Source organism: Dermochelys coriacea, chromosome 15 (assembly GCF_009764565.3).
Source record: "Dermochelys coriacea isolate rDerCor1 chromosome 15, rDerCor1.pri.v4, whole genome shotgun sequence".
Classification (NCBI taxonomy): domain Eukaryota; kingdom Metazoa; phylum Chordata; order Testudines; family Dermochelyidae; genus Dermochelys; species Dermochelys coriacea.
This window is the reverse complement of record NC_050082.1, coordinates 16,980,387-17,007,448: the sequence shown is the minus strand read 5'-3', so window position 1 is coordinate 17,007,448 and position 27,062 is coordinate 16,980,387. Positions and strand designations below refer to the sequence as shown.

Sequence of the window (27,062 nt, the reverse complement as noted above, 5' to 3'; positions counted from 1 at the left end):
ATAAACAATGAACTGTTGAGAATGATAGTATTCACAGTAGAGAATACACCGTTTGAAAAGCAAGCCACATAACAGGTAAAATCTTTGGGTCAAGAACTTTTGCTTTTTATTTTTCTGTACAGCAGCACACATGTATTGGGCACTACGTAACACAAGCAAGCAGAGACGTCGAAATATTTTAAAAGTTAACCAGAAAAAGAGGTCCAGTAGTGTAGTACAGTGGTTGAAACAAGTCTTTGGGCTCAATGCTGAGCCCTGCTATGACCCCTTTGTACTGCACTGGCAATCCCTGCTTGGCAGATTGGCTCCTAGGGTAGTTTCGAGGTGATCTAGCCCCCTGCTGCTCTCAGCTTCAGAAAGCCACATCTGACTCTCCCGTGTGGTACCCCCACCTCAGCAGCATGAGCTCTTGGAGTCAGAACACCAGCGTTCTAGCTCTGGTTCTGTCACACTCGTGTGACCAGGGATAACGTACAGCCTCTCTACCTCAGTACATCGTACTGTACATTGTACCATCTGTACAATGGGGATAACACCATCTGATGCCATTCCCAAGGATTAGGGTGAGTAGTGCAGCTCTTGGGAAAATATGCAGTATTTTATATATAGTCTGATCATTAGCTTGTACTTGGCAAGACTTTTGCCTCCCAAGACACAGCCAAGAGCTCTCGGTCAGTTTCACAACTAATTAATTGGCTCCAGCAGTTCACTGTCATCTTACCAGTCCCTCCCACTGAGCACTAATCGGGCTTCCCAACGACTGCACGGGCTGCAAGGCGTGAAAAGCCTATTAGAGCTGAGACGTGGTCAAGCGCTTGCAACTTAATTACCAAAAAAAAAAAAAAAAAAAAAAAGTCAACGTGTCCCGGCGGAACTTTTCGCCCGTCCCAGCGCAGTTTAGTACAGAGGCGAGGCAGGGGGATGCGGTGGGGTAGGGGGAAGAGGCTGGTGTTATTATATGAGAAAGGGAATAGGGTTAAATATCGCCCGGGGGTGACAAAGCCTTGACAAAGCGGCAGCAGCTCTCACACATGGGCACCATTTGCACATCAAAGCGTTTCCCTCCCCGCCAGAGCCATCACCAACCCGTTTACAAACAACACCAGCCAGACGTGCCCGGGCACCTTCCCCTTCCAGCCAAACGAGCCCCTGCTCCAACCCCAGTCCCGCTCCCTCCCCAGCGACGGTAGAGCCGCGGGGGTGCCCCCCCCCCAAGCCTGGGGGAGTGGGGAGCAGGGCAGCCACCTCGGGCAGAGGGGGGAGGACCTGCCCCGTTTACCTTGCCGTTGGCACCCCGTAAGGAGAGCGCCACTGCTGTCAGGAAGAGCCACCCGGAGCTGGACTGGGCGAAAGTTTTATCCATGGTGGCTGGATCCTGATGCTCTGCTCGCTGCTGCTGCGTGTCGTGCGTTGGCTGCAGGGAGCGGAGGCTGGAGCAGCTGTTCCTAATACCTACCCCCTCCCCGGCCCAGCCTGGACCTCCCCCCTTTTCCTCTCTGCCTCTGTCCCACTCCGAAACGCCCTCCCTCCTCCTGCGCTGCATTTCTCTCCCCCCCCCCCGGGAGTCACCTGCAGCAGAGGAGATGGAAGGGGGAGGTGTATGGGGCAAGAGAGAGAGGTCTTGCATTTTCCTCCCCACACATTGCCCTGTGCCCCCCAAAGGAGCAGGATGGAAACGAAGCGGAATTTCAGCCTGGGAGAAACCGAGTGATTTTGTTCAGCTCTGGGATAAACTCACAGGGGGCTACTAGGGTTGAAAGCAGGGAGGAAGGTGTCGTGTGTGTGAGAGAGAGAAAGAGATGCACAGATGTTCCCCTGTCCCCCCACTTCTTGACATGCAGGTAATTTAACTGATTTACAGTTCAGGGTGGGGGAGCTAGGGTAATCAGATAGCAAGTGTGAAAATTGCAGACAGGGGTGGGGGGTAATAGGCGCCTATGTAAGACAAAGCCCCTACAATCGGGACTGTCCCTATAAAATCAGGATATCTGATCACCCTAGGGAGAGCTCTAACAAATTCTGGCTTTGTCAACAGAACACACTTAAGAGTAGGTACAGCCACCCCAGCCAAACCAAATCCTGGTGCCATGAGAGCCCGTTAGGGATGGGGGTGCCTATGGACCCTGGGGCTTGGCAGGGAAAGGTATTTTTCTGGTAGATTGTTGCTGTTGGGCAGAGACTCCCCTGGCCCAACAAGTGCTGCCTAATTTCTTTATATGGGAATAATCTACTAACAAGGTGGTTGTGTAGATCTGAGATTGCTGATGCTCTGCTCTTTCCCCACTCTCTGAAGTGGAATAAGATAGCAAGCTCTTTGAGGAATAGGAGAATCAAGCAAGCACTGACTTTTCCATCACACACCACCAGACCCCTATGTTTTCTGAAAAAAAGAGAATATAAAATAGTCTTCCACCAAACACATAGCAGCAGTAGTAACATTGCAGTAGGATCTAGGGATCCTGATGATAGACCAGAATCCCATTTTGCTACGTGCTACACGAAATAAAAAGTCAGTCCCTGCCTCCAGGAGCTTATAATCTAGTATAAAACAAGAGGCAACAGGCGGGTACAACAGAACAGATATGTGGAGCACAAGGAAACAATAAGACAAAACTGCATGAAAAGCAGTGTTACCACATACCAGATGCATAACCATTGTCAAATTTGTTGTAGGCATCACAGCAGAGGAGAGTTTTAAAACACATAGTGGTTTTATGTAATTATTTTCTGTTTTCCACTGTATATTCTCCCTGCCCTCATAATGCAGACAGGGTACAGAGGAGCCACTAATCTAACTAGCACAAGTAGCAGCAGCAGTGTAGACATGGTGGCATAGATATGGACTTCAACACTGGCTAGCAACCAGAGTACATACCTAAGGTTCCTGGCAGGCTTGTACTCTGGTTGCTTGGCCATGTTGAAGCCCATGCCATCTACACTGCTATTATTACCTGTGATATCTAGATTAAAGTTAGCATATGTAAACCTAACCGTGCTATAATCACACCTTCATTTACAGTGTAAACATCCCCATAGAGTCAAAGATTCTCCACCTCCACAGGAGAGAGTTCTAAAGGATTCTGACAGCTAGAGTTAATGGTAATTATCTCTAGAAAGAGTTAAAATAAATTTCCTTAGAAATTAAACTCTTTGGTGAAGGAGTAAGGTTCCTTAGAAAAATTTGTGGGTTGTTGTTGGTGGTGGTGGTGGGTTTTTTTTGTTTTTTGTTTTTGTATTGTTGAATTACCTTCTTATAAGAAACATCATGTGGAGGCTTCAGAGACCTAGGCACTAAAAGGCTGGTTTCAGGGGAAAAGTTTCCACCCCTAGGAACATTATTCCATAATTGTCCAGTAGGAGGTTTCTTGAACTTTCACCTGAAAGCTCGAGTATTGGTCAATATTGGAGACAGGACACTGGATTAAATGGACCATTGGTCTCATCTGGCATGGCAATTCCTATGTTGCTGGAAGAACAAGAATAAATATGTTCCTCAGACTACAGTGGACTCAATGGAGCGATGAATAGACAATAAAGTTAATAGGGCTCTGCATGAGTGCAAGGGTCTATGCACGTGGTAGGACTGGAGCCAAAGAAAATTCATTTATCTTTACCATGAAAGTAAAATGTATTAATATAAAATGTACCCCCATGACATTATATTTCTTTCTCTGCATGGACACCCAAATCCTTGACTGTGTAAATAAAAAAGGTAATTTCTTAAAAATATTTTTTTATAGTGAGAACATCCTTTTAGTGGGACTTGAATTAGGCACAGGACTGCTATCAGTAGATGTGAGTTCTAATGTTAGCTCTGACATGCTGTGTCACCTGGGACAAGTTACTTAACATCTCTGTGCTTCAGATGTGCCATCTGTAAAAAATAAATAATAGTACTTAGCACTGACATGTTCCTAAGAGCTGTACAGACACCACCTAATTAACCTTCATAGAATCATAGAATATCAGGGTTGGAAGGGACCTCAGGAGGTCATCTAGTCCAACCCCCTGCTCAAAGCAGGACCAATCCCCAACTAAATAATCCTAGACAGGGCTTTGTCAATCCTGACCTTAAAAATCTCAAAGGAAGGAGATTCCACCACCTCCCTAGGTAACCCATTCCAGTGCTTCACCACCCTTCTAGTGAAAAAGTTTTTCCTAATATCCAACCTAAACCTCCCCCAATGCAACTTGAGACCATTTCTCCTTATTCTGTCATCTGCTCTCACTGAGATCAGGCTAAATCCATCCTCCTTGGGACCCCCTTTCAGGTAGTTGAAAGCAGCTATCAAATCCCCCCTCATTCTTCTCTTTTGCAGACTAAACAATCCCAGTTCCCTCAGCCTCTCCTCATAAGTCATGTGTTCCAGTCCCCTAATCATTTTTGTTGCCCTCTGCTGGACGCTTTCCAATTTTTCCACATCCTTCTTGTAGTGTGGGGCCCAAAACTGGACACAGTACTACACTACTACTCTCTGAGACGTAGATGTATTATTCCCCCACCCTGTTTTGCAGATGAGGGGAATTTGGGAAGAACAATGACATGAGCTGCCCAAGGCCATGGAGAATGTCAGTGGCAGAGCCATAATTATGAATCAGAACTCTGACTGTTCAATCTTTGCTCATTCTTCTACTAGATTGTGTTGCCTCCATGAGGAGGAGTGAGGATTTGCATTTGTTGGTACCCAGATATCCTGGTGATGGGCACATTAGAAACATCTTGATAGATAAATTGGTTTGCCTGCCTGCCTTAAGATTGGCAATTGCAAGACTTCTCTGTACAGAGAATTATTATTTCACTATTTTATTTGTAGAAAGATTCTGTGAAACTGATATTTTGGTTCCTGAGCTAATATGTTGTCAGTCATTTGTTCCAGATCCATGTTGGTTTATGTTTGAATTTTAGATCTTCCTCCTTCTGTGTAATGTTCCCATGAGTTAACCTGTCAGTTACAATGTATGGTGTTACTATATAGGACCTATTCTGGATAAATACACTTCCTGTCAATTGGCAATCTTGTAGCATATTTTTTACAACAGAGCTCTCCTGCTCAAATCATAGTCCGTTGTTTATAACATAGGATTGAGATGCATTGCTTTTCTAACACTTACAGTTAAGTCTCAGATGTCAACATAAATAATGTTAAGCTTTCAAAAATCCCTCAAACAAGGAATATATTATTTTCCACATGAGGCTTAGTGTGACAGAAGTAAATAAAGAGATTCTATCTGGTGCTTGCTTATGCTTTAGGTGCAGTTGCTGAGTATGTAAGTCAAGGGCTAGCAAAAAGGGGTATAAAGGGAGAACATGCCCAAGCCTAGCTTTTTTTTAACGACCTTACTTCCTTGTTAGTTGGATTCCTTTCCCAGGGTTATCTGAGTGCAAGCACCCATAATCCTTTCAAGGCAAATAGGCTGCCATGTGGACTGTGCTGTAGTTTCAGACAGTAGGCCTCAAACATATACCACACACATAAACATGTGTTGTTTTCTCATTTCTTGCTTAAGCTGTATTCAGACCCAGCTACCCCATCCATTCCCTTCAATATTTTTTTGCTCTTCCCACCATCCTCTGCAGCACTTTGTATTGTAACTTCCTAATTACTAAATACTCAGAATTACAAATCTGAAGTTACACAAATCTGTTTTTAAATAGTTTCACCTAGGACTGGTGAATCTCTGAAGATTTTCTTTTTATGTTCAAGTTTATAAACTCCCCCTCCACAACTGAGTCAATTTTTTTTCTAGCCAAAAAGAATCCTTGGCATGCCAAATGTCCACACTTCAACACCTTCCTTAGCACTCTTACTACAAGTTATCCCATGTGAGTAAAGTCAGTCGGCCTCCAGATGTGCAGTGGGACCCTAGCGTGCCTTCCATGCAGAATAGTTTATAAGATTAAGTCTACTGTAGCCCACTGAACCTAGTAACAAAAGAACTCTGCTGTCTGCACTGGTTCCCCATTAACTACTGAGTCTTAATGGAGGCTTCCATATTCATTGTGAAACCCCTTCACAGGACTGGCCTGAATTACTTAAGGAACCACCTTTCCTAGGAGGATCATGAGCTCCCATGGCAGCAATGTTTGCCTGAAACAATGGCACTGTCAGCCTCATGATACGCACACGTGGCCAAACATTCTCAATAAGTGGCCCACAACTGTGAAATTCACTTTTAAAAGAGACTGGAATGATCCTGAACAGTAGACTAGTACTCACAGAACTAAATGTAAAAATGCTTTATTGTGAGAAGGCTAGGCCAAATAATGGTTTTAAAAAATGATTCCTATGGCCTAGGGAATGGAGAAAGAACTTTGCGAGTATACTTCTTTAGAAATGTGAGCACTCATAAGAACAGCCATAATGACTGATGATTGATCATTGATGATGATTGATTGATGATGAAGTTAATGAATTGGTTTTTATTTTCCACATTTAGTACAAAATTAATGTTTCCCCCTTACTGAGATGTGATGGGGAACTGAATGCCTAGGCTGAATACAATGTGCCAGGCTGGTTAGTTACTTAACCATTTGTGCTTTGTGTGTGGTCAGGGCAGGGTTTTTTTAAAAATAAATAATGAGGGGAAAGGTTCTTGGAGACTGAATAGAACCAAATAAGAGGAATGTGTAAGGGGAAAATAAATCTAATAAGCTCAGGGACTGAAGCATGCACATAGTGTTGTTGGTGGTTAGAGAACAAGATCTCTGTTAAGAAAATAATTAGGAAAACAAATCCACTTCGTAACTGGACAATACACACAATGTCTGTTGGCCTGTACACAGAGAGAGCCACCTACTGGCTCTGAGATGTATGTAGTTTTCCATTGCATTTGATTTAGCTTTTTGACGAGGAGCTGGGCAGAAAATGAAATATTTATGATTTTCTGCCATGTGAGAATCATGACTCCTGCCAAATACAAACTGTTTATCATCCAGGGCCTATCACTTGCAAAATCTCACATTCCCTTCTTTACTAGTGCAATTTTGAGTATACATATAAAATAAAGTTTTGGTGCAAATATCTTCAAACAGATTGTATCTTAAAATGCTTTGCATGGTTTAAATAATATATTTACAGATCTAGATTGCAATCCTGCAAAGACTAACATGTGTGAATAGTCCTACTGAACTGAATGGGACTGCTCACCTCCCTAGTTCTTTACAGGGTCAGTCCCTTAAATAATGGGGGAAGGGGGAGCAAATAGTAAGTAAAGAAGAAAGGTTTTCAACTGAGATTACTGCAGTGAATTACAACCCACCCCATCCCTCAACATTTAAGTCAATAACGTCACATAAAAGTTATCAGTTTAACTTTGCACAAAGAAGAGATTCACTAGTTTTTCTGATACAGACTAACACGGCTACCACTCTGAAACTTATTCACTTTGGATGCACTTTACTAGTTCTATTCAGTTAAACATGACGGTTTTTTAAGGCTAGAAGGTTTCTTTCCAACATAAGTTAATGTAAGGTGCCACAAGTACTTCTCATTGTTTAAGCTTTACAAAGTAAACAATATTAGCGCTTGGGATAGGTTCTGGAAGAGACTGCCCTCCCTGGCATTCTGGTGATATTTCTATGGTTCAGAAGACTATTGTAAAGCTATAGTGCATGTCCTACAAAGGGCCATACATCATCCCTGTATGTTATGGATTCAGAGTTTCCTCCATCTGTTGTTCCAAGTTTGGTACTGTAATTTATTTTGCTGCAGAGGGTAGACCACTGAACAGCAGCTAGAGAAACAATTTCCTACCCTTATATCTTACAATAGGAGTACTTCAAAGTTTTGTAAAAGAAAAGGAGTACTTGTGGCACCTTGAGACTAACAAAATTATTTAAGCATAAGCTTTTCTCCTTTTCTTTTTGCCAATACAGACTAACACGGCTGCTATTCGGAACCTATCATTATTCAAAGTTTTGTGACTAGGTCAATACTTTTTACTAAGGATAGATATTATTTGGAGTGTCCTTCTCCTCTAGCTTTATATGCACATTCCTAATTTTTGTAATCTGTAGCCTCTCTAATGGTTTACTGTCCCACATCCCTATTATGTTCAAGGATTAACCTAGGAATAATTTCATATAGTACTATTGTAAATTTACAGGAATTTGACCCTGTACACCATGTTTTGTCCATAACTGGGTTTAAATTTATTGCCCCATATTAATGATTGAGACACATCATTAATGAAATAGTAGTTAGACTGTACTAACATTTTAAATTGCTAAGGTATTTCAAGAATTTTCTTCCTCTCCTGTTCCTGATGAGTTGCATTTGTATATTTATTATATTGTTACCTCATGTCTCATAAATATTTTTCTATAAAAGGCGCCCCAAACACTTACATACAAATTATGCAGGATAGGGAAAATATAGCTTCCATCCCCCTACTACAAAGTTGACCAGAAAATTCCCTTTAAAGTGATTTATTGTGATTCTATAGACCAAGGATCTCTACCATATCAGAGGGCAGAAAAACAGAACTAGAGTGCCTGAATTTGTTTTAGAAAATATGAAGAGGAAACCTTCAGACCAGTATCTGCTCAAAGAACAAAATAATCCACAATATGCCCGCAAATCAAATGGTTATGTAAAAGGATAATCTGACTTTTAACAAATGCATCTAACCTGCAACAATCCTATGGCACCACACAGATACATGTAATCTGAGGTAGGTGTGACGCTTCCCAAGGGTACCCAGGGCTCTGAGGCATCGCGCTAGCACTGCCCTTTGCGTGAGGAAACCTTGATTGTACCTGTTGGGGGTCAGCTCCCCAATTTCACAGCCACAGGCAACTCTTCCTGTTGGTCTCACAAGCCCACTACACACGTTAGCTATAGGCATACTCCAACCTCAAGCCCATCAAGTGTCTCACTGGAGTGTCCCACCCCTGTTCCACTTAACACTCGCAGTATTCACAGATTGCTGCGCCAAAGAAACATTACACCCCTGCTTACCAGTTCCCCCTCAGATCACTGCTTCACTTAACACACAGCACTTAGATATGTTATAGTGAAATCAATCAAGTACAAGTTATTGAACAAAGCACAGAGTTTCAAGTAATAGCAAGTAGAACTATTGGAAACAAATTATTACATATAAAACAAATATAACATGCATCTACAGCCTAGACTTCATTAACATAATACTTTCATGTCTTGCAGAATACCCAAAATCCGTGCAGTGTGTAACAGCCAGGCTGTCTAAGTGCCTCCTTTCATAAGACAAACACTCTTTTAGCTTGCCTCCTTAATGAAGGACCTAGTGGGTTCCTTTGCTCCCCACGATATACAACTTCCATTATTTCTCTTCTTCATAAACAGAACACCACCCTGCTATTTTGTTTCTTCCTGGAGATGTTCTTTCTGGCGGATTTTGCAATCTCTTGACTGGCACCTGGCACAGTCTGCAGATAGATCTCCACTGTGAGGCAGACAATGCACAATACACACATGACCAGACAGAGATATAAATCTCTGTTACCTCCTCCCTGAAAAGAACATATCCGAGGTATGTCACCTCCTGGTGATCTGCATTAATTCCACGACCGTAGGAACGTAATTTTTAGTAGAGACACATCACTCCTTAAATATTGTTTTTACATACATTTCACAATTATTATGATGACCAGTGGGCTACTGTCTCTCAGTAGAGCCTCACATGCCACCCTTTGGTAAACTATTATGCATGTATCTGACTCAGGGGATCCCTGTAAAACCCTATGAACCTCTTGTGCTCTCTGCAGTTGGCACTAACAGCTTCCTGGGTCACAGTAGGAATCTAGGCCTTTTATTCCCATTGTTCATTCACTGGACACAGATATATATACAAAGGGTCCCACTGACTTTCCAAAGTCTTATCTAACACATTGAGCATTGAGGGTGCTGCATCTTTCAGGCCACTCTTCGCACCTTGCAGTATGAGGCTCAGACTCTGAGTTGTCAGATTAAAGAATATATTTGCGATTCTGAACAGACAGAATGAACCACTGGGATAGTTAACTACCCGATAAGAGTGCTCTAAAGATTAATCCATTTGTGATAAAATACTATAAATGTTACATATACAAAACAATTGGATCCTGGGGAGTGCTGGAGGAGATGCAGCTGTGTACCATTGGTATTTAATGAGGGAGCAGGTGTTTCTCCAATTATTGGGGCTCCTAAGGGGAGCTATTTCAAGTACACAAAACCACTCATTACTTGTATGGTAGCATCATACCAATTACCAGTTAACTGCCTAAATATTATCAGAGTGAGCTATTGCACGCAGTCTATGTTCTTTAGTTGTGCGATCCAGCAGAATCTCAGTTTTCCACCTGTCACCCTCATAGACTCTGCAGCATCACTGTCTGTCTGAGGACAGCTGAATGCAATCCTTAGAGTAGCCTGTCAATATCACATTAAACTTTGCCCTTTCAGGTTTATTTGAAAATGATTTGAAATGCTCCCTCTTTCAGGAACTAAATAGCTGGTCACTAGAAGACTCCAGCCCTGTCAGCACTGGGAGCTCAGGCCTTGAATTTGATGTCACAGAGAGCCACTCTGCAGTAGCACGGAGAGATGAACAAAGTGGTCCAACAGGTCTGTTCCACTTCTGATTTTGAGGAATCACTACACTTCAACTCCTGTTTTGTACTAGCCCTGGACTTCCCAAGCTTTTTAAACAGCTAAGTTGTCAAAGTGTGTTGGTACAACCTATATTACTAATCTTTTTCCATATGAAAAATTATCTTCCTGTTTAATAGACTGTTAAGTTCATTGCAGCTACATGCTACTGTGTACTATTAATTGTGACAACATGGTTGTCTCCAAGCAAATGGTTATTTTTGTGGCCGGGGTTCTCATTGCCACATGACAGACCAAAACGTAAAATCTGAACTAGTCAGAGCATTACTCAAGCAATTAACTATCTCAGAGAAGATGGCTCAAAGCCAATAGGCAGACACTGGCAAATACTGAAACTGGAATGCTACCTTAGTGATTACCTCAAGGTCTTAACTTTTGTACTTTGAGTTCTCTGGAGGGAAGGCAACAATTCTTTACTTTCTTACAAAATAGTTAATCAAGAACTAGATGTTTGAGTTTTTCCCACCAAGGGTTCCTTGACATCTTTTGTGGACAGACATCCATCAGAGATCACTCCCAAAGAATTTGAAACAAATTCTCACACATTCAGGTTCTCAAAGACTCTTCTCAAATTCATGGAGAATTTATTTGTTAATCCAGGGTCAAGTTTGCTGAGCATTTCCTTATTCAAGCATGTAAGCACTATTTAATGGTTTACAAATTGTTTGTTAAATGTTTGCATACAGACAGGCTGCAATTCCTACTTGATGGACACACCTAACAAAGGAATTATATTACAGGGTTTATTAGCATCTGGGCCAGAGCATTGAGAATTATAGTTCTGCAGATTTATATAAAATTGGCCCATCATGTATTTGCTAGAAATCTACAGAATAAAGTGATCTACTGGTAAGAAAGCAGAAGCCCAATTAATTTGAAATGGAACAATTCTATATACAGTGTATTAGGTCTTTTCCATTTTATCATACATCTACACTAGAAAAAGTGAGAATTGGAAGAAGCTGCTATTCCTTGGACTAAGTTTATTTAGGTACTTTTATGGTTCCCCATCAATACAGTATTGAATTTGTGACCTTGTTCACAATAGAGGATATCCCTGAATCCCTTTCCTGAACTAGTCTGAAGACAACTACTTTTCCCTCCTTCAAATCCTTCCTCAGGACCCAGTTTGCTGTGTTGCTTAGAAGAGACCATCCAGCCACTGTAGCTGGGTGTGTCAGTCAGCAATACCTCATTTAGGATTTTTTTTTTATGATTTGGAACCCAGAAGTGTGCAATTTCTTAACTATCCAACCATATGATCGTCTTTTTCTACTCATCTCCTCCCTTCCCTTTTTCTTAAACTCACTTTTGTATCTTGTTCAAATCAGACAGTAAGTTCTTCAGGATGGGGATTGTCCATTATTACGCATGTATATAGATCCCAGCTAATGTGGACCCAAGTGGAAACTGTAGGCACTGCTGCAATACAAAAATAGGAAGGATGAATGCAATTTTATATTTAATTTGAAGTCAACAGATCTCTTTTTACTAGAAGTAATGGGATGAAATTAAGAAAGAAAATGTAGGTCAACTACCCAGGAAAGCTTTGTGACAGAGATTGACATTAGGCTGAGGAACAACTTCTTAGAAATGTAATGGAAGCCCCAGTGCCTAGCATCAGAGGGGTAGCGTGTTAGTCTGGATCTGTAAAAGCGGCAAAGAGTCCTGTGGCACCTATAGACTAACAGACAAGACTCTGGAAAGTGTACTATGGAGAAACAATCCTGCATTAACAGGGAGACGTGCTTAATAAGAGGGTAGATTTTTTCACCATCAGTCTTCCATGATAATCTGTCAGCAGTTGATAACCCTGTTATCAGGGTTCAAAAAAGAACCAGATAAATTCATGGAGGATAGGTCCATCAATGGCTATTAGCCAGGATGGGCATGGATGGTATCCCTAGCCTGTTTGTCAGAAGCTGGGTATGGGTGACAGGGGATGGATCACTTGATGATTACCTGTTCTGTTCATTCCCTCTGAAGCACCTGGCATTGGCCACAGTCAGAAGACAGGATACTGGGATAGATGGACCTTTGGTCTGACCCAGGATGGGTGTTCTTATTCTCTTATGTAACCCAGCATTCAAAATAAATCCTACATAAACAAAGAAAGTGACTGCAACGAGGGAAAGAGCCCAAATCTACTTTGTCTAGGGGTGATTAATTGGCAGGCAGAGTGAAAGCTGATGTGTCCCCTAGGAGGTTGCCCAAATTAATGTAAATTAGTTGCCACCCTTTTCAGAGTAGCAGCCGTGTTAGTCTGTATTCGCAAAAAGAAAAGGAGGACTGCATTTGCAGATGAGGCTGTGCTATTACACACACACTTACAAAGGCAGGGATAAGGAGGACTTGTGGCACCTTAGAGACTAACAAATGTATTTGAGCATAAGCTTTCGTGAGCTACAGCTCACTTCATCGGACGCAGGGATCTGACTGCTCGGCTTGTATGAATTCTAATCCAGAGGATTTCCACTACTATGATGACTGAAGTGGTGGGGAAAGACTAAGGGATGGAGGGAGCAAGTAAATCACCCTCGATTTAAATGTCCTGTGCAAGGGGGTTTCCACTCCCATGACTCGGGGGAAGCCCTGATTCCTGGCATGAGAGAATAAACTAGTGTCACCATTAACCCCACAGAGCCTACGGCCCCCGGATAACGCTGCACGGGAGGAGCAGGCGGGAAAAGACGTAGGCGCCATAGCGCGAGGCCTTCCATCGTGAGACCTCGTGACGCGGGCAGGGAGGGCGGGGCAAGACTAAACCACGCCCGGGGCCAACGGCACCAAGGCAAACAACAAGGTGGGGACCGCCCTCCCGCTCTGATCCCGGAAGGGTCCCCGGCAAAGCCTGTCCCCGCAGCTGGGAAACAGCGGCCGCCTCAGCCGTTCCGCCCGGCCCCGCTGACCCCGTTCCCCGAGCCGCGGACGCCCGGGTCGGGGGAAGGAGGGTCGGGGTGTGGGAGGGAGACAGACCCGGCGGGGATCGGCGCCACTCCGGGCCCCCGCGGCCTGCCCTTCCGGCGGGGGAGGAGAAACGCGCTGCACCGCTCCCCCTCTCCCGGCTGAGGCGCCACGTCTCGGGCTGGCAGCTGGAGGACGGAGCCTGTCGGTAGCTGTCCCGTCAGTGGGGAGGGGACGGGGCCTGCTGGGGGTCCTGTGGGCGGGGGCGGAGCGCTGGGCCCCGAGTCCCCACAGGGAAGGGCTAGGGGACAAGAGCCGGCGGAAGGGCTGGGGGTCTTGGGTGGGCCGGCGCCGGGGAGTCTGGCTTGGGCTGGGCTGGGGCTCTGGGCTGGACGGGCCGGGTCTGGGCTGTGGCCTGGAAGAGGCGGGGGGTCTGAGCTCTGGCTTGGGCTGGGCTGGGCGGGGCTCTGGGCTGGACGGGCCGGGTCTGGGCTGTGGCCTGGAAGAGGCGGGGGGTCTGAGCTCTGGCTTGGGCTGGGCTGGGCTGGGGGTCTGGGCTGTGGCCTGGAAGAGGCGGGGGGTCTGAGCTCTGGCTTGGGCTGGCTGGGCGGGGCTCTGGGCTGGACCGGCCGGGTCTGGGCTGTGGCCTGGAAGAGGCGGGGGTCTGAGCTCTGGCTTGGGCTGGGCTGGGCTGGGGTCTGGGCTGTGGCCTGGAAGAGGCGGGGGGTCTGAGCTCTGGCTTGGGCTGGGCTGGGCGGGGCTCTGGGCTGGACCGGCCGGGTCTGGGCTGTGGCCTGGAAGAGGCGGGGGGTCTGAGCTCTGGCTTGGGCTGGGCTGGGCTGGGCTCTGGGCTGGACGGGCCGGGTCTGGGCTGTGGCCTGGAAGAGGCGGGGGGTCTGAGCTCTGGCTTGGGCTGGGCTGGGCGGGGGGGTTTGTGGGCTGGGCAGGCCGGGATCTCGCTCAGCGTCCTTGGGGCTTTAGGCCAGCACTTTGTGTGTCCCAGGTAGGCGAATTAAACCCCGTGCTGCTGGTGCGGGGTGTATCAGTCCTCGTGGACACCTTCCTGCCTGTCCCGTGCGGAGGTTAAAACCTTCTTCCCCGCACCAGCGCCAAGGGGGTTTGCCAAGGCCAAGCGGTGGGTGGCTCGGTGGTCCTGAGTGTCTCTAGTTTCTTTGGGGTTGTGGTGGATGCAAGGTGCTATGTCAGTGCGGAATATTATTGTGCCATCTCCCTCTTCCTAACATCCAGCCTCCTGGCTCGGAGTCAGATAGAAGACTTCTGTCATCCTAGGTGTCCCTAGTTTATGCTTCTTGTAGCTTGTTTTTCTCTGTCTCCGATAACCATAGGCATAAGTTTTAAGTTTCTCAGGGTGTCCGGCTGTGTTGTGCTTTTACTAAAATGGGTTCTCTTGAGGTTTTGGGTTTAGTGAATGTCTGCGCTCTTAGTGCTGGCTGTACATTCCCCTCCAACACTAACCCTTTCTGTGTAAGGTGTCTGATGGGAGCCTGTGATGGGTATGTTATAAAGAGATAATTATAGACTTTAATAGCAATTAGAAGTCAAAATGTGATGACTTTATATGATTAGGAACAAGGAAGAGCCTTAGGAAGAGGGAGTACTATATAGACACAGCCCTTTGTACAAACTTTGTTGTTATATTTCGCTACGTTTTAAAAGTCTCTCTGTGCAACATGAATGTTTATGTAGCGGGCAGAGACAAGTATTTGTTGTTGCTAGGAATGTGTGACAAATCATCTAAATTAGTCAGACTGAATTGTGTAAGGTGTAACTATGGTGATCGTAAACTCTCTTTACCCTATTGCTACAGTCAGGATCCCCTTATGACTTGTTCTATGTACAGTATCTGTTGTGATGTCAGTACTGGTAGCAGCTATTACTCAAGTTTAAGTTAGAGTTATATGTAACTTTAAAAAGTCAGAGGTTATTTGTAATGTATGCATATTTCTCTTTTGTGGAGGGAAATTCCATCCTAAAATGCTTACCCCAGTCCAGACTCCTGTTGTGAAAATAGGTGTGGATTACCTGCTGGCTTTCTAGGGTCATTGCCTCTTTATTATCCATGTGATATAGACAAGGCTCTTTGGTATTGGGATAGCACGAAGTCCAGTCCTATGCATGTTAAATTTCTATTGATTTCAGTGAGAGTTTTACCTGCATGACTGCAGGATCTGGTCTTAAATGTGGTTGTATTTTTCCCTTTACAACATTGCTCTTATCATCAATAGATCAAGTGGTGTGGCATCTCAGATGTACTCTGTGAAGATGGAGAGGGAATAGAGGTTAAATTGATCAAATTATTTGATTGTGTGTGGAAGTGTAATTTACACTTTTAACAGTTTTTACACTGTTAGCTAAAATTCTGCTTTTTAGTCAAATGCTTTTTAGTGTCTTGTGTTTTGTAATCTTCTACACTTTATAAATTAGCCTATTGGTAATTTAAATGAATGCAATATTATCTTTATAATTTAACAAATCAGTTTGTCTTGACCCGTATTTAAACATTTGGCTGTTTGACATATCATTGGCAGAATGCAGTGTATTTTGTTAGGAAATCCTCTGTAGCCTTGCCCTAAGAGAAGGCCAGCCTTGACTGGCAGCTAACTTTCATTTTGACTGTCAACACAAGCTGTAATTAGTAGGTCATGCTTCTGCAGTTATATGTGTTAATTGCTGTGCAGGAACCTGAGCTACAACTGAATAAACAATAGTGTCATGACTTAAATAAAAAGTTAGATTCAAGCCACTATTTGTATTCATACAGGTAAATAACAGACTTCAACTGGAATAACTCCCCAAAATGAAAATACAGCACAGGAGTCCAGATTATTAATGAGTAGGGTGACCATATGTCCCATTTTGGCTGGGATGGTTCCCTTTTAAGCCTTGTCCCGGACATCCTGACTTTTTTGGCAAAACTGGGCAGGTTTGCTCTTGCCAACTGATCATCAGTTAGCAAGAGCAAACGGGACACATGCCCAGTTTTGCCAAAAAATGGTGCACGACCACCAAAGGATGTCTGCAGAGGAACATTCGTGGGGCTCGGGCAAGTGGTCAGCCCTGGGTGAGGGGCTTGGGCCAGCCCTGCATTGGATGGGGGTGGGTTTGCGGATTTGAGAAAGCCCCAATGCAATGAACCCTTTTCATTTGGGGAAATATGGTCAGGAATGAGTGACCACTGTTGGAGTAGGATAATTGCATACTTCTAGTTTATTGGAGCTGATACCAGGTTTAAAATATATATTTACATTACAAAGGACTTTAGGATAATGATCTTAAATCAGTTGTCTGGGTGCAGAACCAATTTCTGTAGGCTTGCACAGGTCTTTGTACTGTAAAAGTTGAGAAATATGTATTAAATAATGTATTCATTGTCCAGGACAGTGGATTGTCTCCACTATCATTTCATACCTGATCTGTACATTGAAGTAAATGGATTGGGTGGGTGAAGAGCAATTTGTAAGTGCTACTTACTGTCTATCTGGTATCTTCAAAGTTGTGAATATGTTTTTAAAATAAATGTATTTGTTTCCAGTGAATGTAGCGTCTTGGTAATTGCTTTTTTTACTCCAGGATATTTTATGACCTCCTGGAATTTCTGAGCTGCCTACTGTAAACCAACGAATGAAAAGCCCACTATTGTGCTCCTGTACGACATCTGGAATAGCACTGCTGCTGATGGAGACAATCCGGACTTGGTAGTTCACTTGGAGGCAAATTATTCAGAAGAATTAATTTCCTTGGATCTGGGTCATTCTTACCATGGACTCGTCATCTGTTCAGCAAGATGCCCTGTTGGAGAACAGAGCTAGCAATGGGGCTTCTCACAGTTCAGAAGAACGTCTGGATTATAAAGCCAAATCAGATATGCCAACCGAAGGAGCTGAAATTAACAGTAAGTTGTTTCATAAGAACTGAATCGCTTTCTGATTATAAGGCCTCTCTTTCACTCGTGATTTTGTCATACAAGACATTAACCATTATTTTCTTGGATTCAGAAGTGTATTTTGCTGTATAATACTACATAATGTCTTGTGAATACTACAACCCACCTGTTTTAGAAATTCAGAAGAAATCCAACTTTTTAATTAAAAACTGCTTCCAAATTTTGTTTTTAAAGCCATTAATTAAAACCAATTAATTATGATAGGGACTGCTCAATCTGTGTTACGTTTCTCTTCTGCTGACATTAAAAGCGCTAGGATCCTTAAGGGCTTGTCTACACCTGGAATTATTATGGAATAGCTATTCCGGCATAACTCCATGTGTGAACACTCTCTTATTCTAGAAAAAGAGTGCTTTTGTCTGTTTTAGTGTAATCCACTAAACTGTTCCACTTTACAAAATAATGAAGTAGAAAACTTTGCACTTGTTCACAAGAAGTTTAATAATTTGCTAACCTAAATAGGCCTCCTTAGCATAAAGATTTATTGTTGAACGTAAGAACGGCCATACTGGATCAGAGCAATGGTCTATCTAGCCTAGTATCCCGTCTTCTGACAGTGGCCAGTGCCAGGTCCTTCAGAGGGAATGAAGAGAACAGGCAATCATCGAGTGATCCATCTCCTGTTGTCCACTGCCAGCTTCTGGCAATCAGAGGCTAGGAACACGCAGAGCATGGGGTTACATTCCTGATCCTCTTAGCTAACAGCCATTAGTGAACCTAATATGCATATGTGGAACTGATTTAGTGTTGGTTGGAAATGGTTCAGTAATTAATGTATGTTACGGTTTCCACCTATACAGTTCTGGTTGTTTTTTTTTTTTTTTTTGGTCGTACAGCTACAACAAGGGGAGCCCAGAGCCTTTGTTTGCATTTGTCAGACAGCCTTGTCTCTGATTGCTAGGTTATAATCATAAGATGAATCATTCATCTTGCATGAAGTTAAAATTTAACTGTTTCCTGTCCTTATCTCTGTCAGACATCTTCCTAACAATCATAGCTTGTAAGTAGCATGCTTTTCTCTTGTTTTTAATCTATTTAATTATACTTTCCGGTGCTTTCAGGAGATTGCAGACATATATCAAATTATTGTAACTAAAGAACATTAGCAATAGCATGTAGTGTCCTGTGTATTCTGTGGCTATAGAATTTGTCATAAATCATTCCCATGCTGAGAATTGTGCTCCAGAATCTTTTTTTAATGTATTTTTAACACTTTTTTTTTATGGTTGAGCATAACTTTTAAATCATGAAACAGATGTAAACTGATGCAGTGTTGTCTGCAGATTGAGAAAGACAGGCTGAAACAGTAGCTCAAAGATTTGAACTGCCCAGTCATTTCTGAGGAGTTGTGGCTGAAGTCTATATATGACAAGCAATTTCACTACTCACCATCACAGTAGAAACAGCCAGCTAACATGCCAAATTGCTTCCCATGCCCCAAAATAGCTTTCAAAATGGCTCTTTCCTCTTGACAACTTCTGATGCAGTTATGCATTCCCAATACAAAAATCTGAGACGTATCAAAAACTGAAACAGCACCAGTATAATTTTTTTAATATAAAAACCAATAACGTGGGCTGCTGTAGTGATTATGGTGTTTATTTTAATATTTAGTTCAATGCAAACCTCCATTGATTATATTTAAATGAAAATGTCTGAAGAATTTCAAGTATGATGTTGTGAAGGCCAAAACTATAACAGGATTCAGAAAAGAACTAGATAAATTCCTAGAGGATAGGTCCATCAATGGCTATTAGCCATGATAGGCAGGGATGGTGTCCTTAGCCTGTTTGCCAGAAGCCGGGAATGGTTGACAGGGGATGGATCACTTGATGATTACCTGTTCTGTTCATTCCCACTGGGGCACCTGGCATTGGTCACTATCAGAAGACGGGATACTGAGCTAGATGGACCTTTGGTCTGACCCAGTATGGCTGTTCTTATGTAGGTTTCAGAGTAGCAGCCGTGTTAGTCTGTATTCGCAAAAAGAAAAGGAGTACTGGTGGCACCTTAGAGACTAACTAATATATTTGAGCATAAGCTTTCGTGAGCTACAGCATCCGATGAAGTGAGCTATAGCTCACGAAAGCTTATGCTCAAATATATTTGTTAGTCTCTAAGGTGCCACACGTACTCCTTTTCTTTTTGTTCTTATATAAGTATGTTGCATCGGAATATTGGCAGGTCAGCGCTAGATGTTTTTGTTCAGGGTGTGGTGGGGTTTTTTATGTTTCTATACTGGGGAAAAAATATGTAGATAATTATATCAGCAAAAAATGCTTTTGGAAGTACAGTTTGATTTGTTTGAGGAACTGCTATCAGCTATTTCGGCAAAAAGCACTCTTTTGTAGGTATGTATCTACACTGGGGTTGCTAGTATAGCTATACTGGCAAACCTTTTCTAGGACAGACTAGGCCCTAGAGATTCCACGGATGTTGTCATGGAATTTGGTTCCATCTTACCACAAACTGCATGGGCCCATGACCTTAGTTAACATGAAACGCAGTGAATCCCTTTACAACAAGACATTTTCTTGGTAAGCAGTGGTTCATTATAATTGGAAAAACACGTATCACACTGCAGTAAATCTCAAACAAATGGGCAATTCTCTATAAATGGAGTTTCACTATATCCTAATTTACTCCAAGTTGATTATAGTGTGTACTTCATTTTTTTAGTTAATCTTTATATCTTGAATATATCATATATTTATTCATTTGTTTACTGTCTTTTCATTTTAAAACTCTTCTAAAGTGTAATTTGACCACGCTAAATGAGAAGACCAGTTTTTATGTACAAAACAAAAGCACTGCCCTACTTGAATCCCCTTTGCCCCCCAGTGTATCTTATTTAACTTCAGGGAGGTGCTTTAAAGGTTACCACATCTGAGTATTATTATGTTCCTGATTTTTGTGTAACTTCGTTTCTTTCCTTATCTGCTTGAAATGATCCTATTTTATGCCAAAAGTATTTCATAGCTAAGCAGTAACTTTCATATCCAAATGGAAAAAGAACCACTTTCTTTAATCATTGTGATCTGTTTGCTTATATCTAGTTTCTATACGTTATCAATAACAGCCCTCCTTTCTGAAAAGATGAGTGTTTGTCAGAAGTAAGCAACAGAAACAATTCTATTTTAGCACAAGTTTTTTTCAGCTCTGTTTATTCAAACAAGTTTGTGAACAAACTGTACCAGCAGGGTGGCTATTTCAGCTTCCTTTTGGATAGATTTTTTTTCTCGAGCGATCTAGAAACATGTATCTTAAAATTAATCATGAAGTTCTGCCACAGCCATGTCTTAAATGTACATCTTTGCTCCATCAAGCAGAGAAGCAAGATGGAAGTATTTAAAATATAAATTTGTATATTTTATATATAAGTGTTATGCTTGCATTGAGGATGTATTTTTTTTCCTCATGTAAAATGCATATAGACACCGCCAAACAGGGATGAGGTCCAGATTTAGGTTAGTTCTTTTTGCGTTATATATGAAATCTAATAAAAATTAATTGAGCGACTTCTGTCTTGTATTTTCTTGCTTCATTATTTTGGTTCATGTTATCTATTGTGTTGTATACATATGAGACATCTGAGAACAGGCTGATACTTGCCTAACAAGGTTGTTGGGAAGGGGCTTAGTTAATGCTTTTGATGCCCTTTGAGATCCTCTGATGTAGGGCATAATAGGAGAGCAAAGTATATCTGCTTGTTCTGAATGGAGAAATAAACTTCCTCCATCTAATTTCTCTTTGAAGTAGAAATCACAGCAATTTGTAGACATTCTTACAGTCCAAAAACCAATCCTATTAATTTGTTAGATTTGGTTTTGGAAGTGTGTGCAGGGTTGAATGGGAGGACTTATAGCGGCCAGTGTGAATTAATGCAATGTAACTTTCTTTTCAGCAACTAGTATTAATGCCAACAAAGTGCCAAATGAAGGAGAGAGCCTGGAGATAAACAGCAAACGGGACACTTACCAGAATGGACCAGAGGCACTCTATCCTGACCTCCCTTTGTCTTTTGAATCAACCAGCAGTCCACATGGTCAAGATTCTCCAGGTGTGGCTGGTGTCCATGACAACCTAAGGAAGTCTCAGGGAACTAGTGCTGAGGGAATAGTTCTTAGAAAAGAAGCTTTGCAGTCACTCAAACTAAGTCTTCCCATGCAAGAAACTGAATTGTGTAAGCATCTGTTTACTGTAGAGCCCCTGCTTCTCTTGCTGCCTAAAGCTTTTTTTCTCTGAGCATATCTGCAGAATCACTTAAGCTTGAACTAAAATTCATTTTTGCAATAAACCACTCTCTGCTCCCAGTAAAGCATGTGCCTTAACATTTAACAAGTTTGGTTGTTCTATTGACCTGCACATTATAGTGGATAGGAAGCTAAATTGCCCTAGTCTGTCCCACTTTGGGAGTAATGGAATGACACTGAGAAAATGACAATTTTAGGTTAAATAATAGCAGAAGTTTCTTACAGTGGGATGCCTTAGGCCTTGTCTACACTACAAGGGAAATTTGGTCTAAGCTACGCAATTTGAGTTACGTGAATAGTGTAACTCAAATCAACGTAGCTTAGCTATACTTACCGCAGGATCCACACTACGTGATATTGACAGGAGATGCTCTCCCGTCGACTCCCCCTTCTGTTCTCGATCTGGTGGAGTACAGGAGTCTATGGAAGAGTGATCTGCAGTCGATTTAGTGGGTCTTCACTAGAGCTGCTAAATTGACCACCGATGCATCGACTGCTGCTCGTTGATCCCCCCCGGTAAATGTAGACAAGCCCTTAAACTAGAATAGTCTCAAGGGAAGTAAGAGGAGCTGCATCACATATTTAATACTAAACTGGACAAAATTCAAGATGATGTACTGTAGGGAACAATCTTACGCTAGCCTCTGAAGGACGGGACTAGAAACTGAATAGATTTTTGCCTATTTCTGTAATTCTGTCAGAATTCGGGTTCTAAAGCAGGTGGGATTTAGATGGTAAAAATTCTTGCTCTGACTGTGGAAGGTTTTGTCTCAGATCACTTGAAAGAGTTGTGGCATTTGTAAATATAAAATGATTTAATTGAGCACTGTAATCTCAATGCTTACACAAGGACACTTTGGAAGATGGGGGAGTATTCCTGAGCTGCATGCTAAAGGGCTGTCCTTGAGAATGATGCATGCTCTGCTTAAGCATGAATGTTGTGTACATGTTGCTGATGGGAGAAGGGATTGATGTAGGGATATTTTCCACCCTTTTTGTGTTGTTTGCCTTTTGAAGTTTTCTGTGTGACTTTAGAGGTAACTTTTGTACATAGGTTCATCTGAGTCTTCACTTCCATTGGAGAAAGAGGAACAAATCAGACTTCAGGCAAGAAGGCGTCTGGAAGAGCAGCTCAAACAGTACAGAGTAAAAAGGCACCAAGAAAGAGTAAGCACCTTGCAGCAGATCCTCTGTTTCTAGGTGATCTCTGTGTAGGTTGGAAGCTAGGAAAATGAACCCATACCTACCCTAAACTGTCTGTTTCTTGGCTGTACACATTCAATAACTTCTAGCCAAGAAAATGTATTTTTCTAATTCTCTTCTATATGTGCCAAATTTTGCCTTCAATTGCATTGTGGTAATCCATGAAGGCTGCAGGGTACCACTAGTGTAATTGAAGGAAGAATTTGGTCCTATATTTTTTTCCTGAGGCTGGATTATTTGTTTTGTATATTATGATATCCTATTTACCGTAGTCCACAACTTCGAGTGTCTTCCCTCACTTGCTAGGAATTTCACAAAGAAATTGCTGCTTCTAGGTTTTTTTGATGATAAATTGGAAAATCTAGTGTGAAGAACAATAATATACAGTTGGACTAGTAGAAATGTTTAAAAAAAAAAAACCCAAATTTTACAATCCCTTGTTAAGAAAAGCATAGATCTGAGTACACTGCCACTGCTCTCTTCAAAAGTGTACAATGCGAGATTTCCATTTACGCACCATCTGCAATAACTGTACACTTTTCATCGTAACACTGTATATACTTACTTTATTATTTGTTTATAGTGCAGTAGAGCCCATAGCCTCCACTGAGGACTAGGGCTCCGTTCTGCTAGATACTGTTAGTAAATTTTACTCCGTACTAACAGACAGGAAGACATGGCTCCTACCCAAAAAGCTTACAATCTCAAATACAAAAATAGATGAAGCCTGGCGGAAGGGTGCACAATATCCAAGCAAAGGCCATGATTCCATGATGACAGGTGCAGTCTAAACCTGAACATAATTTACCATGCAAGTAGTCTCATTAAACTCAAATGAGACTCCTAACATGTATAAAGTTACTAATAGTTGTGTTTGCAGGACTGGGGGCAGCAAGATCAAGAGAATGATTGGCATGTTTTATTTCCTTGATTTACAAAAAAGAGTGTAGGAGTATAGTGTGGGGGGAATGGGAGGAGCAGGTGGGAGAAGGGGGTAATCCAGGAGACAGAGAAGTGGAGAAGAAAGAAGATGGATGGAGAGGAGTATGCAGGGAAGATTAAACCCTTTGGAGATAAGTCTTGAGTAAAGGATTCTACAGTTCATATTTGGGTAATACTAAATTGACCTTGTGCTCATAATACTTTTGGTTATTTGTAAACTAAGTCTCTTTGCTCTTATGCATTTATCTCATAATGTGACATTTTAATCTAGTATTTTTGAGTATTTAATTGTATATTTATGTAATCAATATAATTGCATTTGATTTATCTAGTGTCAATATAGAATTGCATGCTGTAATTAGAATGTGCAAATCTGATATATTATTGTGTATATATATTATTGTAAAGGGATAGTATTTTAAAGTTTAAAGATTTGCAGTTTCACTTTTTTAGGAGATACTAAATAATTAATCCCCATTAATTGACTTTCCATAATTTTTTTTTTAAATGCGCAAACACATCGAAATCATAGATGTTCTGAAAAGTATCTGAAAAATCCATATTCTTTTCTTTGTCTTCTCATAATACAAAAAAAAAAACTTGAAAAATTTTGGAAAGTTTAAATATAATTATTTAGAGGCTGAAGCCTTTATAAAGTTGTTAAAGTACTCTTTTGCAATATCTTCTGGTTAGTTTTCACAGTTTACCTAGATTACCTTCATTGTGTCTGCATTGAAACTCAATAAGTTAGCTCTCCTCCATATCCAAATCTCAGCCAGGACTGGGTTAACTAGCTATCAAGAGTAGCTTGTTCGTGAAGTGCTACATAAATCCAAATGCTGTTATAAAAGAAAAATGAACCTTTTACAGCTTTCTAAATACAACGATAAGAAAAAATTGATGCGAGTTTAAGTGTAGTGTTCTAAAATTTATTGTTCGCTTCTGATTTCTTTTAGTCCAGCTACTCTACAACCAAAAACCGGCCCTCTAGTACACTAGATCCTGAGCTGATGTTAAATCCAGAGATCTTGCCAAGGGCCAGCACTGTAGCTATGACAAAAGAGTACTCCTTCTTGCGGACCAGTGTCCCAAGGGGGCCAAAACTGGGCAGCCTGGGACTTCCAGCCCCTTCAAAAGAGAGAAGCTCCAAAACTTCCAAGTCAAGTAAGATCCGGTCCTTGGCTGATTACAGAACTGAAAATTCAGATCCTGGAAATGCTACTAGGAATTTTGTGACTGCCGATGCATCTGGTGGGTCTCTAAAGGAGAATAGAAGTGGTCTGACTTCTGTTGTATCTGAGATCAGTCTCCGCTCTGAAACAGATGACCGACTGGAGAATTCCTCCATAGCAGGAGACAGCGTTTCAGAGATTGACGGAAGTGATTTAGGAATAAGGCTGGATGGAAATGAAAGTGACAGCTCTACCTACAGCAGTGTGTCAGGAAGGGGGACGTATAGTATTTTATTGAATGCAGAAGGCAAACAGGGCATTTCACATACAGTAAATGGCCAGGAGATCCCTCCAGATGGAGTGGGGCAATTTCCTTCCATCAGGGAAGTATTGCAGGCTGCAGCAGCAGAGCATCATGCCCAGGAGCAGGGAGTGAATGGGGAAGTGCGGAGTCGGAGAGATAGTATTTCTAGCAGGTAAGACATTACGTTGCACAATACACACATTGCACTTCTTTGGCATATGTAACCTGATGCTTTAATTCCCAACTACAACGTTTTGGGCATAACTAAAGTTCTGTTCAATATGATCAGATGTGTGATAACTAATGAGTCCTAATAGAAATCACTGTGCTGAATAAATTTTTATTATAGATATTTTTAGTTTATAGGAACTGTCCCTGATCAAGTGATTAAAACAAGGGCACTGTAGACATGTGTATGCTTTGTCATCACGATTCTTAAAATATAGTAGAATTTGATTGTGGTGTCCACTGCTTGTAGTATCCACTCAGCCCTATACATCAAAAATGGCTTTCCAAAACTCATTTCCAGTTTGTGCTGATGTGTTTGCCTATCCTGTGCACTAAACACTGGCCGTTTGGTTTTTAGTATCTGATTGATTGAAGGGATTTCTTTTTTTTCATAGAGAGGAGAGAATTTTTCACCTTTCTGAGGACCACTTGGCTGAGACTAATAGTGTTACAGTTTGTGGGAGTGCCAATTAGAGCCAAATATAACCAGATTGGGAAATTTGGTTTTTCACATTAGTGATCATTCAAATAGAGTTGTCAAAACGGGTGTAGGTGCATGGCGAGGAGAGAGATTATTCAGTCATTACACACTGAACAGTGAATGAGCAGAATTTTTAAGGTATGCATTTTTAATGGCCTAGGCTACAAATTTACCTAAACTGTAATATTTCAGATATTTGTAATTTCCTGTCATGATTCCATAGTCAGGTTTTTAAAAGTTCCTTATTTTCTTTTAAACTTGTAGAAAGGGACCCTTTTGGTATACCCATACGTAACGTAAAAATACTGTATAAGTTTACCCATCACCAGTGACTATGTCTACACTAGCACTTTTGTGGGTAAAACTTTTCAGTCGGGGTGTGAAAAAAACACATCCCTGACTGACATAAGTTACACTGACAAAAATGCCGGTGTGGACAGCTCCATCATCAGCATAGAGCGGGTACATGGGGAACCTTGCAGCAGTACAGCTGTGCTAATGTAAGTGTAGACATAGCCTTTAGGCAACTTCAACTCAAATTGTCTTCCCCTCTAACAATTCCTTCCTCTGCTCTTTTTGGGTGCCTAGAGCTTTGCTCTATGTCCTGAAGGTAGTTAGATTTGGGCTTATTTTGGCCAGGAGGTGGGGGTAGGTGGGAGCAAATTTTAAAACAATAACGCCTTCATAGAGAATGCCCTGTTAGCAGCCCCCCTCTTTCCATCTAAAGCTCTCTTTGGTCTCAGACAAGTTTTGTATTACGTGCCACAGAATTTCATTGGACTGGACTGATTTTTTAAAAAAATGAAATTATATACGATACTGTCTTAAGAAACAGTAATGTGTTCTCTTTGGTCTGTTTATAGACTAGTGATCTGTGCAGAGAAGTGTATGGTTTTTTTGTTTATTTGTTTGCTTTCAGTCCTCTGTACTTACAAGATGCCAGGATACTTGCCCTAGATACTCATATCCTCTTCAGACCT

The 27,062-nt window shown here is 42.0% G+C and overlaps 2 protein-coding genes across 7 annotated transcripts in view; one reads left to right on the top strand and one right to left on the bottom strand.

Moving 5' to 3' along the window:
• LOC119843953 overlaps positions 1-12,729 on the bottom strand; it is a 63,809-nt gene extending 51,080 nt beyond the window's left edge. The window contains exons 1-5 of one of the 6 annotated variants that reach the window (XM_043497925.1): positions 12,594-12,729; positions 11,937-12,053; positions 11,098-11,348; positions 3,832-3,874; positions 1,280-2,380 (exon numbers count right to left, since the gene is read on the bottom strand). In XM_043497925.1, coding sequence (XP_043353860.1) covers positions 1,280-1,627 — 348 coding nt within the window. In that variant the 5' untranslated portion in view covers positions 1,628-2,380; positions 3,832-3,874; positions 11,098-11,348; positions 11,937-12,053; positions 12,594-12,729. Of the gene's footprint in view, positions 1-1,279; positions 2,381-3,831; positions 3,875-11,097; positions 12,054-12,593 lie in introns of those variants that run through there. The other 5 variants (XM_043497926.1, XM_043497927.1, XM_043497928.1 and 2 more) reach the window with 5 other exon arrangements.
• A 3,866-nt stretch (positions 12,730-16,595) lies between these two features.
• GOLGA3 (golgin A3) overlaps positions 16,596-27,062 on the top strand; it is a 35,921-nt gene continuing 25,454 nt past the window's right edge. Inside the window, 5 exon segments of the mRNA XM_038373261.2 lie at positions 16,596-17,012; positions 17,127-17,448; positions 21,404-21,682; positions 22,807-22,919; positions 24,854-25,545. Coding sequence (XP_038229189.2) covers positions 17,316-17,448; positions 21,404-21,682; positions 22,807-22,919; positions 24,854-25,545 — 1,217 coding nt within the window. The 5' untranslated portion in view covers positions 16,596-17,012; positions 17,127-17,315.